We start from the raw sequence: 10,591 nt of genomic DNA, 5'->3' as shown, positions 1-10,591 counted from the left end.
GCACATAAAGCTTTCTTAAAGGGTTGTTAGCCTATGATTTGTTTTGGTCAAAACTATTTTTAAATCTTTTAAAAAATAAGGAATTAATATAAGTCCAAGTGGGAGATTGTTAGAGTTTTAATATTACTTGATTTAATATTAAATCTAATATTTTATATGGACTAATATTAAGTTTCCTAAACTCAGGCTAATTGTATTATTGGTCTAATAAAGGGGGTCATTGAGTTATATTAGGAGTCCGATGTGGACTAGCTTTAGTATGGGCTAGGTAGATTCCTACTGGGACTATGATGAGCGAGGCCCTATAGGAATTACTATATAAGGAGAGCTAGGTCCCCCCTCTAGCCCATCACAATTGATTATTCTCAATCTCTATTGAGGAGTGCATTCTTGAAAGAGAGGAAGATATTCAGTGTTCATCATCCCTGTTGCATTTGGTATTCTCATCAAGCCTGTTCGTTGGTAATAGAGGGAAGCACCTTGGTCTTTCTTTGGTCTTTATTTTTTGCTGTGATTATCATCACTATGGATTCGAAACAAGGTTAGCGGTTCTATCTATCATTCTCTATTATTTGTTTAATTGTGTTCTTGAACGTCCTATGGAGATCCTGATTTTATAGTTTTGTCCCTATTTGTAACAAATTATTCTTACACCATCTCCTAAGACTTCTGGGTTTTGTCTTTGCAAACTACAACCTTTGCGAGGATGAAGCCATAGAATCTCTGATACAAAGCTGCCTTCCATCTCTCTTTCTAATTGTCGTTTCGTCCTACCATTAGAACGAATTCTCCCATTAAGAAAATTTGAAACACTTCTGTTTCTCAGAAGAATAAAAGAATAACTTGCATATTGACCTTCTGAAAATATCGTGTATCAAGAGAAATCGAACTAAAAGCTGCAGAACGCATTTGCAACTAAAAAACTAAAACTTTGAAGAAGAAATGTGTTTTCCCTAAACACAGAGAAGCATTCGGATGTTTAGAGTATTTATGTTGTTTGGAAATCAGAACGAAATTGAAGAATATGCTAATTCAGTCATAGAAATCAAAAGGGTGGCATAAATCTGATGCTTGTCATTACCTTTTGATAACGAAGTTTTTAGCTTCTCGAAGTAAAAATAAATAAATTATCTTGATCCCCAACGTTGTAAAAGCAATGCTAGCTACAGAGGTGATTCTTAATGCTTCAATTGAAACAATTTTTTCTGTGAGAAACCCCAAAAATCCTTTCGCTGTAAATCTCATTTCGGCAACTCATCTTGGGTTCCATGGTGTTCCATACAAGGATACTTGCAACTATGGGTGCAAGTTTGGTCCTGTCAGCCCTGTCGGCCTTGGCCCGCCCTGAGCCTGAACAGGGACGTGATCATGGGGAAGGGGAAGGAAATGTATGGACTGGAATGGGTTGGGGAGAAAATTATCAATTTTTCGTAAACTAACGCTATAATAAAATGTATTATATCACTAATTATCTTCATATATAATATATAACAAAATGTGGGTGACATAAAGTTTATAATATATTTATTATATCAATATATATTTTTTATAGTATAACTTAAAACAAGGTCGGGCAAGCTGGGCCAGGCTTAGCCCGAGGCCTCAACCCTAGCCCGACCCAACCCTAATTCAGGGCCAGAAATTTTTAGCCCTGGCCCGCCCTGAGCCCGAACAGGGACTGGGTTGAAGTATTTGGCCTTGAGGGCGGGTCAGGGCTGAAAATTTCTAGCCTTGAATTAGGGTTGGGTCGGGCTAGGGTTGAGGCCTCTGGCTAAGCCTGGCCCGGCTTGCCCGACCTTGTTTTAAGTTATACTATAAAAAATATATATTGATATAATAAATATATTATAAACTTTATGTCATCCACATTTTGTTATATATTATATATGAAGATAATTAGTGATATAATACATTTTATTATAGCGTTAGTTTACGAAAAATTGATAATTTTTTCCCCAACCCAATCCAGTCCATACATTTCCTTCCCCTTCCCCATGATCAGGTCCAATCAGGGTTAGCCTAGTCCGACCCTGAGGGTGGGTCAGGGTTGGATTTTTTAGGCCCTGATTCAAGGTCAGGTCGGGCCTGGGCTCAGCTAAGGGTACTCAGGGTTGGGCTAGGGTTTTATAAAGCGTGGCCCAACCCGACCCTGTTGCAGCCCTACCTGCAACTCATCTTCCCCAATTGATTTGTGGAAGATGAGTTGCTGAGTTTTTTTTTCTTGTAAGGGCATTTTGTCAGTTCACCCCTTGTTTTTAATTGTTAGTCCTATACTAATGGAATGGGGGCATGTGTTAACTTTTAAGAATTTTCCAAAACTAAGGGGTGTTATTGTAATTGCATAATATAGGTACAAGAAAATATCCCAAGAAAAAATTATATTTGAATATTTAAGACTTTCAGGACCTAGAATTGAAAAAGAGCAGGAACTCGGTTATGTCGTAATTACAAAGATATACATATATTTGAAACTTTGAGTGCCCAAAAAATGATCAAGGAACTAAAACCAAAACCGAATTATCCCATCATTAAACGGGACTAGAGCCTAGTTTTGGGATTGTTTAGTGACCAGTTCAACCCCCTAGGGATCAGAACCGGTAAGAAACCGTCTTGATTACTCAGAATTGTCCCATTTGACATCTTTTAGCAAGCCCCATAAAGTCAAAGATATGTCTAAGCCTGACCTGGTTGAGCCAGTCCAGGCCAAAAATGGCCAACCTAAGAAACAACTGAGACTTAAGCACAATTCCCGCATTGATACCTAAGTATGTCGACCGGTCGGGCCTTAACGGTCCCAACCAATTCAAGGACCTGAATCATTTTCGCGTGTTTAGGTAATCGGACGTTATAAGCCAGGTATGGATACATTTTCATTTGCTCGGTTAGTTACCAATCCATATTTGGGCTCAAAGTAATCGGCTAATTGGGATTTAAATGAACTAATTTGACTAATTAGACAATAGATGATTCATGAACGAGTCATAAAATGGCTATAATTGGTCAAAATGGGTTTAAACGCACTAATCGGTACATAAATGATCACTTAGTTATCTGTCCAATATTCGATCGGTCCCAGCTGGACGACCAACAGGCCATGACTTTGCACTAAGAACGTCCGATATTTGATCGATTAGTGTTTAAATCCGACATATCTACTAATCAGTCGAGTTAATTTTTTATTTTTGGTGAAAAGTCGAGTTAATTTCAGAGTTCAACCGATTGGTTTAGGTCGGGCCTACTAGTACAAGCCACCTTTTGATACCACTATTATGTTCATTATCAAAAAATATTATCTTCATGTGGGAGCGGAATTTTTATCCACTACTGTAACTGGAGCGCTGCTATGCAAATCATGCATTGTAACAGTGACCATGTGCACACAATGGGACCAAAACACACACACACACATACATAGAACATTTCCCCATGGAGAATCCTCCTAGGCTCATCAACTCTCCCACGGGCGATCGGACGTGCCTCACAAACATTCGGAATTGTCACACGAGTCCAAAATAGAAAGGTTCTCCCATCCAACTGTGTTTCGCTCGTAATTCCTTAAAAGGCCACATTTGTAAGCGATTAGTAGTCTTCATTTTCTTTACCAAAAAAAACAAAGGAGTTTGTCTTCATTTCTCATATGTCAGAAGGATTATTAGAGCTCTTATCGCACAGTCGACACAGCGAGAGCGATTTGAGTATTCTGAAAATAGTGGGGAGACCTGAGATCATCTTTTAACCTCAATTCCTCAGGATGTGGAGGTGGGCTTCCTCTCAGCTCCAAACCCTAGTGCCATGGCGATCTGTTCTGAATTTCAACCGCTCCGTAATCGCCGGAGAGCGAACCCTAAGAAATCGAGCCCTCAGTTCTGCGCCTTCTCCTTCCCCGTTCATGAAAACAGCCCCTCTTTTCTCTAATCAGGCCATATCTGATGCCGGTAACATTATCGTCAAAACCCTGTGATGTTTGTCTTAGATCTTCACGGCCATTCTTGTGTTAATTTTTTTTTTCTTTTTGGGTGAATACTAGTCTTGTATTCTTATTCTGAAGAGATGTGTAATTTGTTGTGGAATCCATGGTAGACCATATTATTTCCAAGGAAAAGAAGAGAGTAGAAGATGTAATGCCTATCGCTACCGGGCATGAGCGGGAGGAGCTCGAGGCGGAGCTTGAGGTTGTTACCTCCTTTTCTTTTTGTTTGTTATGGTTTTAGTATTTGATTGAGTTTTTAGATGATATAGTTTTACGATTGAGAAACCGCTATCATTTGTGTTTGTGTGTGTGTGTTCTTTTAGGGGCGGAAAATTCTCGAAATCGATCACCCGGTTGGTCCTTTTGGCACCAAGGTTAGTGTTACAATCTACATTTTTACACCATAAGTTCATTTCTGATTTTGGATCGAGATGGTTATTGATGTTCTATGGAAACCTGTAGAATTCGACAGAAATTTATGTCAGTTTTTGTTTATGTCCTGTGTAATGGTTGTTGAAATTGCCTTTCTTGAGCGATACCAAATGGGAAAGCAGTTTTTCTCTTTGATTGGTTATTACCCAACTCTCCAGCGATTTCATTCTTGAAACAATATTGTCTATAATTACTGGAGTGCTTTTGTTTTACCACCATACTGATTGCTTCTGAGGTTGGTACTGTATAATCTTTAACGTGTCTCCCCAAATAGACCTCTTGTGTTACTTCATTTCAATTCTATTGCTAGCCAACTTCTTATTTCGCATTGGAAGTTTTTCCCTGTCCAAAATCTTTCGGATTCCAGTATCATACTTCCTCATGAATTGTCGTTAAATTTATGGAGATATTGAACTCGCCTTTAGAGGCATTGCAGTTGTCTGTTGTGTATTGTATGTACGTCATCAAATTAGAGTATTGCATTAGTTTGTGAAGGATATGAAGCTTATCATGACATATTTGGTCCGTCCTGAATAGTGAATGTAGTTGAAGCACCATGCTTTCTTGAAAATTATATTCCCTGCTTTACCCGCTCTTTAAGTCTCTCAGTTTCTGAGTTGAATATTCTAATACTTTTTTATGGTTGAACGTAATTTGAAAACTGGTTGAGCTTAATTCGAAAACTGGTTGAGCTGAAATCTTAAATTGGCCATATATGTGAATAGGTGGGCTGATTCTTATTGGTGAAATTAAAGACATCTTGGATGTGTCAGAATTTAACTGAGATATACTTACCCCTTCCCACCATGAAAGAAGTAAATAATTTGTTCAGTCTTTGAAAGCATGTAAGAATAGTTGAAATTTTGAGGCATTGGTAATCGTGGCTTGAGAAAGTGATTTGTTGGTTGTGAAGTTAAAGCGTGCTAAAGAAATTCGAGGTTTTGTGGGGGCATCTGTAATCATTTTCAGTAAATGCAGCTTCTTCGCCCCCCCCCTCTCCTTGTTTAGTTCTATTAATTTTTTCTGTTCTTTTGTTCCTTTTTTTTTTAATTCCTTTTGCTCCTCCGATTTTAGATTGCCGATTAACACTCCCCCTATTTTAGATTGTCGATTAACATACTTATGTCTTGCTCATTCTAGATTTGGAAGAAAAAAAATCTAAAACAGGAAATATTCATCCCCCTTGTTCCTTTTCTCTGAGCATTTCTTTCAAGGGTTCGATGGTTAAATATTTGTTTACTATAGAATATCGTTGCCATAAATCAAACCTGATATCTACTCTTTACTCTACATTGTGCCTTTTGTGCATCATTTTACTACTTTTGACTGAGGAACGCATGAGAGACAATGTCTTCTGTTCAACGAGGTCAGCTTTTGGTGATGTCAAACTTTTTGTCATGTAAAGATTATAGGAAAGAAAGACCAATTTACTCTTTACTTTACATTGTGCCTTTTGTGCATCATTTTACTACTTTTGACTGAGGAATGCGTGAGAGACAATGTCTTCTGTTCAACGAGGTCAGCTTTTGGTGATGTCAAACTTTTTGTCATGTAAAGATTATAGGAAAGAAATACCAATCCTTCAAATTAAGGTCTTGATGCCAAACATAGGTGCCCCATGCTCACATATTGTTGTTGTCCCTGCTACTTGGGTAAAGATCTCTGTCGCCCTCTCTCATTTTCCTTTGATGGCCATCGTAATTCTTAACAGTAGCCCTTACTGCAGAAGAGGAAGATGATGTATTTTTTATCTGCATTTCTTCTATGGGAGTTAATTAACAAGTAAAGATACTATAGATGTAGAAGGCAAATCTATGGAGTCTTACTTTCATCAAGTGGATTGATATTTGGTGACAGATGTCTGAATGTCTTGAACATCTTGGATTGGATGAGTTGTCGCTTTGATGTATATCAATATTATATTTTCTGAAATTCCTGCATCTTCGTTTAGTTAAAGAAAGCCTTTTCTGCTGTTGGCTGAGAAAATATCCTCAGAGTCTTCAAATTGAGTTATAATCTATATATGATCATGACTTCAACAACAGGGTATATAATGGTGAATTTTTCTGTTAGTACTGAATAAAAAGGGCGTGCCCTGTATACCAGACTTACATGGTCATATATATACATTTACCAATTAAAGTATACACTAAAGGGGAATCAAACCAGATGCTTGTCCAACCTTTTATTATGCTTGGTAATGAGCCCTTGCAGTGTATTCAATGACATTGATCTGCAGATACTGTGGTTCCTGTACTATAATCTCAATTTACTTGGCATTTTATTTTGCTTTTGTAGGAAGCACCTTCTGTTATCAATTCATACTATGACAAGAGAATTGTTGGATGTCCTGGGGGTGAAGGCGGTAAGTGCCTTTATTTGTACGTGCTTTTTTTTTTTATTTTTTTTTATTTTAAGCTTTGCTTGATTTGAGGTAAAAACCACATAAAAGGAAAAGTTTCATGAAAAACCAACTGTTTGTGCTAATTGTACTTGTAAGTTACTTGTGAAGAATTGGATAGCTTCCTACTTTTAACATAAATGTTTTATTCCAGAGGATGAGCACGATGTTGTTTGGTTTTGGCTGGAGAAAGGCAAGCCTCATGAGTGCCCCGTTTGTTCTCAATATTTCGTGGTAAGGGTATATTTCATGAAATGAGTAACGAGAAAAAAAACTGCTTTACAATTCATTTGAAATGGAATGAGACTGATTGATCCGAATTGGGCTTCTATGTTGTGAAATGGTTTTTTTGTTTTGGCCCCTCACTATGTGCACATACAATCAATTTGCTTTTATTTTTGGCCCGAAGGTCCTGATTTTTCTTCCTAATATTTACAGCTGGAAGTGGTAGGCCCAGGAGGACCACCAGATGGACACGGAGATGATGATGGCGATCATCATCATTGATACAGTGTGGAACTTTCCTGCCAGAATAACATCTGGTGAGATGCTGAGATGGTTTCTGTCATACATTGTAGTTACAAACGGTTCTGTGGTTTGTTTAGGTGGATCTTTAGGTCCCCTTGCACTAGACCGACCATGTTAATTTTGGTTTCATGTCTTGATAACCCATTGGAGGTTTAGGTTTTTTAGCCCTCATATATGAGATGCATCATCAAATAATTGATGGTTACATTTTGCTTCATTTAAACCTCTTCCCTGTCAATATAAGGGAACGTACAAATTTTTTTTTTTTTTCGATGTCAATTTAAAGAGAGTTCGTTATACAATCCGGGTTCCTGATATCTATAAAAGTAGCATACGACCTACAACACTACTAACTACCACTTGCTTAGCAACACTATGCTGGGCACACAAAATTCTTGCTAGCACACCATAGGTCCATAGTACGGAAATTAACTAAGTTTTTATAAGTATCCAAAAAACATTTAAAACTCAATCCATAGCCAGTCTTACAGTTAATTTTGGAGCCCATTACAATTTAGTAATAAGTTAGACTGCAATGGGAGCAGGCAGAAGATATGACACCATTGCTGAAGTTGATGTTAGTCCTTTCGGCCTCAAGATGGAATTTCTGGTCTCAAGATGCTAGCCCCACTGTCATTGTCTCGATCCAACCTAGGCTTGTTGGAGGGTAACACTTGCACCCAACAATGCTAACATATCACTTAGAGCTTTCATCACTTATAATTAAATTCTGCATCAGTGATCCCAATGGTTGAGTCTGCAAAGCAAGGCATACATATATTTTTAATCTTTACTCGTAGATCATCAAAGAGGGGGTGCATTGGGTTAGATTGGTTGCTTGGTTGAGCTGTCGACTTTTGTATCCAACGGTTGGGTAAAATCAAGGATTGAAACGGACCTTTATCTGCTCCATTTCTTGGGTTCCTCTAATAGAGGGTACCATCCTACCCCTGCCCGAACACATTGCCCGGGTAGGTTCCCCCCTCCCCCCTCTATTAGAGGAACTTGGGGAAATGGAACCGGCAGGAAATGGAGCAGATAAAATTACGGAATGACTTTCTCAAGGGGGGAATCTCGAGCTTGCCAAATGGTATAGGCTAAAAGGGTTTCTGCTGAAAATTATTATTTTTTTTTCTCTTTTTTGAGACAAATTAGAGGAAATAAGGAGATTATTGATGAGTGTTTTTCCTGGAGTCTTCAACTAGGGCTGGGGTTGGGGGAAGGAGTGTTTTAAGGCACAAGGTGAAAACAGAATGGAACTCGTAAACTATACTTGACGGGCAAAGATACTAATCAATTGAACAAGCAGTTTGGGGGAAATCCCAAACATTCATACATCAGAGATGGGGGCAGGAATCCTAGGTATTATCATGCCATCAACAAGTCTCATAAAATCGGGCAATTCAATACCAAGCTGGTTGCATCTCGTCTAACTCCAACAAGACGAGATACACAGGCGAAATGGAAAACAATTTGGAATCTGAAGACCCACCCCAAGTTCAAACTATTCGCCTGGAAAGCACTACACAATGCCTTGCCGACAAAGGTTAAACTTCAAGGTTTTATTCAGACGGATACACTCTGCCCTCTTTGCCATCAGAAGGAGGAAACAACTTGGCATATCTTGTTGTCTTGTGATGTCTCAAAGAGAATCTGGGCTGTAGGGTCCCTTGGACTACACACTGAGTCCTTACAATTCCAGGACCTAAAAACGCTATTCAATACCATTTGCACAACAATGGGGATAACAAAAGTGCAGAAAACCACAATTCTACTGGTCGCTTGCATCATTGATTACTTTATATGGCAGGCTAGGAACCACTTACTTTTCCAAAAAACAAGATTGGATCCTATTGGCATCATAAAGAACATCCGGAGATGGGAAAAGGATTTGAAAATTTTTAATGACTCATACCCGAAGGACATCATCACTGAAGTCCAATACACACCACCCACACTTGCCTACTATCTGCAGCTACCAACCACTGACAAATACATTATCATCACTGATGGCAGTTTTGACCCAACCACTGCAATTGGTGGATGAGGAGTAGCAGTTTTTCATAATCATACTCTTATAACTGCAATTATGGATTTTGGTTGCATAGGTACAGCATCAGAAGCAGAAACCAAGGGACTCCAACAAGGCATCAAAAGTGCATTATCACTGGGAAGTAGAAGCATAGAAATCTGGACTGACTGTCTCGAACTGGTGCGGTGGATAGCAAATCAACAGGACTACCCATGGCCATGGACACTTTTTTCTCTGCTCTTTGACATCAAGGCAGATCTACTTAATTTTCAGAATGTTGTAATAATAAAAAAGATTGACATGAGATCTATATTGCTCATCAGTTAGCTCAAGCAGCACGTAGGTTCTGTTATAACGGAAATGTAACAGATGATATAAATCTTTACATTTAAATAAATTTTCCTTCTTTACCATAAAAAAAAAAAAACAAGTCTAACCTTAGGAAACGTCTCCTTGATGATTCTAGTATTAAGGTTGAGGATCCTAGAGGTATTGAACATATTTTCATTGATCATCTTTCAGGCATTTTTTGTTCCTCTTCCCCCCTTGGACTCTAGTTTTATTGAATGCCTGTTTGATAAGTGTATTGATCCTTCTTTGGCAAAGACCATCTCCTTTGCTCCTAGTTTGGAGGAAATCAAAGTTGTAACTTCTCTATTGGAGCTTCTAAAGCCCCTAGATCTGATGGCTTTCAGGCTTGCTTCTATCACAAGTTTTGGGATATTGTTTATGCTGATGTTTTTATGTTTGTGAATAATTTCTTTACTTCTTGGTCCCTTCCTCCTGGGTGTAATCACTCTTCTCTGTATGATCTCTAAAAAGGAAGACGTTCCTATGTCTCAGATTTTAAGCCTATAAGCCTTTGTAATGTATCCTACAAGATTATTGCAAAACTTCTGACCCATAGACTTAAAAGACTCCTCCTATCTTTTATATTACCCTTTCAGGCCGCTTTCATTCCAGGTCGGCAAATTGCTGATAACATTATTATTGCTCAAGAGATCTTCCATTATCTCCAGCACAAGAAAGGGACAATGGGGTTCGTTGCTATCAAGATTGATATGGCTAAGGCTTATGATAGACTAGAATGGGCTCTAATTTTTAACCCTTTCAGATTTCTGGATTTCCTTGATAATTGGATTTCTCTTATCCACAACCTAATGTCAACCACATCCTTTTCCATTAAAGTTGATGGTAGTCCTTTCGGCCTCTTTAAACCCTCTAGAGG

General features: G+C 38.4%; 1 protein-coding gene across 1 annotated transcript; it reads left to right on the top strand.

Annotated features, from left to right (window-relative positions):
- Window positions 1-3,665: 3,665 nt before the first annotated feature.
- Window positions 3,666-7,595, top strand: LOC122670460 (cytochrome c oxidase subunit 5b-1, mitochondrial-like). The gene is made up of 6 exons (XM_043867341.1): window positions 3,666-3,935; window positions 4,081-4,172; window positions 4,294-4,344; window positions 6,701-6,767; window positions 6,958-7,037; window positions 7,242-7,595. The coding sequence occupies exons 1-6, from the start codon at window positions 3,752-3,754 to the stop codon at window positions 7,308-7,310; spliced, it is 543 nt and encodes a 180-aa protein (XP_043723276.1). The 5' UTR covers window positions 3,666-3,751; the 3' UTR covers window positions 7,311-7,595.
- Window positions 7,596-10,591: the final 2,996 nt, after the last annotated feature.

Source organism: Telopea speciosissima, chromosome 8 (assembly GCF_018873765.1).
Source record: "Telopea speciosissima isolate NSW1024214 ecotype Mountain lineage chromosome 8, Tspe_v1, whole genome shotgun sequence".
Taxonomy (NCBI): Eukaryota; Viridiplantae; Streptophyta; class Magnoliopsida; order Proteales; family Proteaceae; genus Telopea; species Telopea speciosissima.
Note: the sequence above shows the minus strand (reverse complement) of the source record. Positions and strands in the feature narration are given on the sequence as shown.

What these genes read in the sequence shown, in the direction of transcription:
- LOC122670460 (XM_043867341.1), top strand. Translation starts at nt 3,752, where the DNA reads ATGTGGAGGTGGGCTTCCTCTCAGCTCCAAACCCTAGTGCCATGGCGA. An exon ending in AGCTCGAGGCGGAGCTTGAG is followed by an intron (nt 4,173 to 4,293) that starts GTTGTTACCTCC and finishes GTGTTCTTTTAG; the next exon opens with GGGCGGAAAATTCTCGAAAT. An exon ending in TTTGTTCTCAATATTTCGTG is followed by an intron (nt 7,038 to 7,241) that starts GTAAGGGTATAT and finishes TAATATTTACAG; the next exon opens with CTGGAAGTGGTAGGCCCAGG.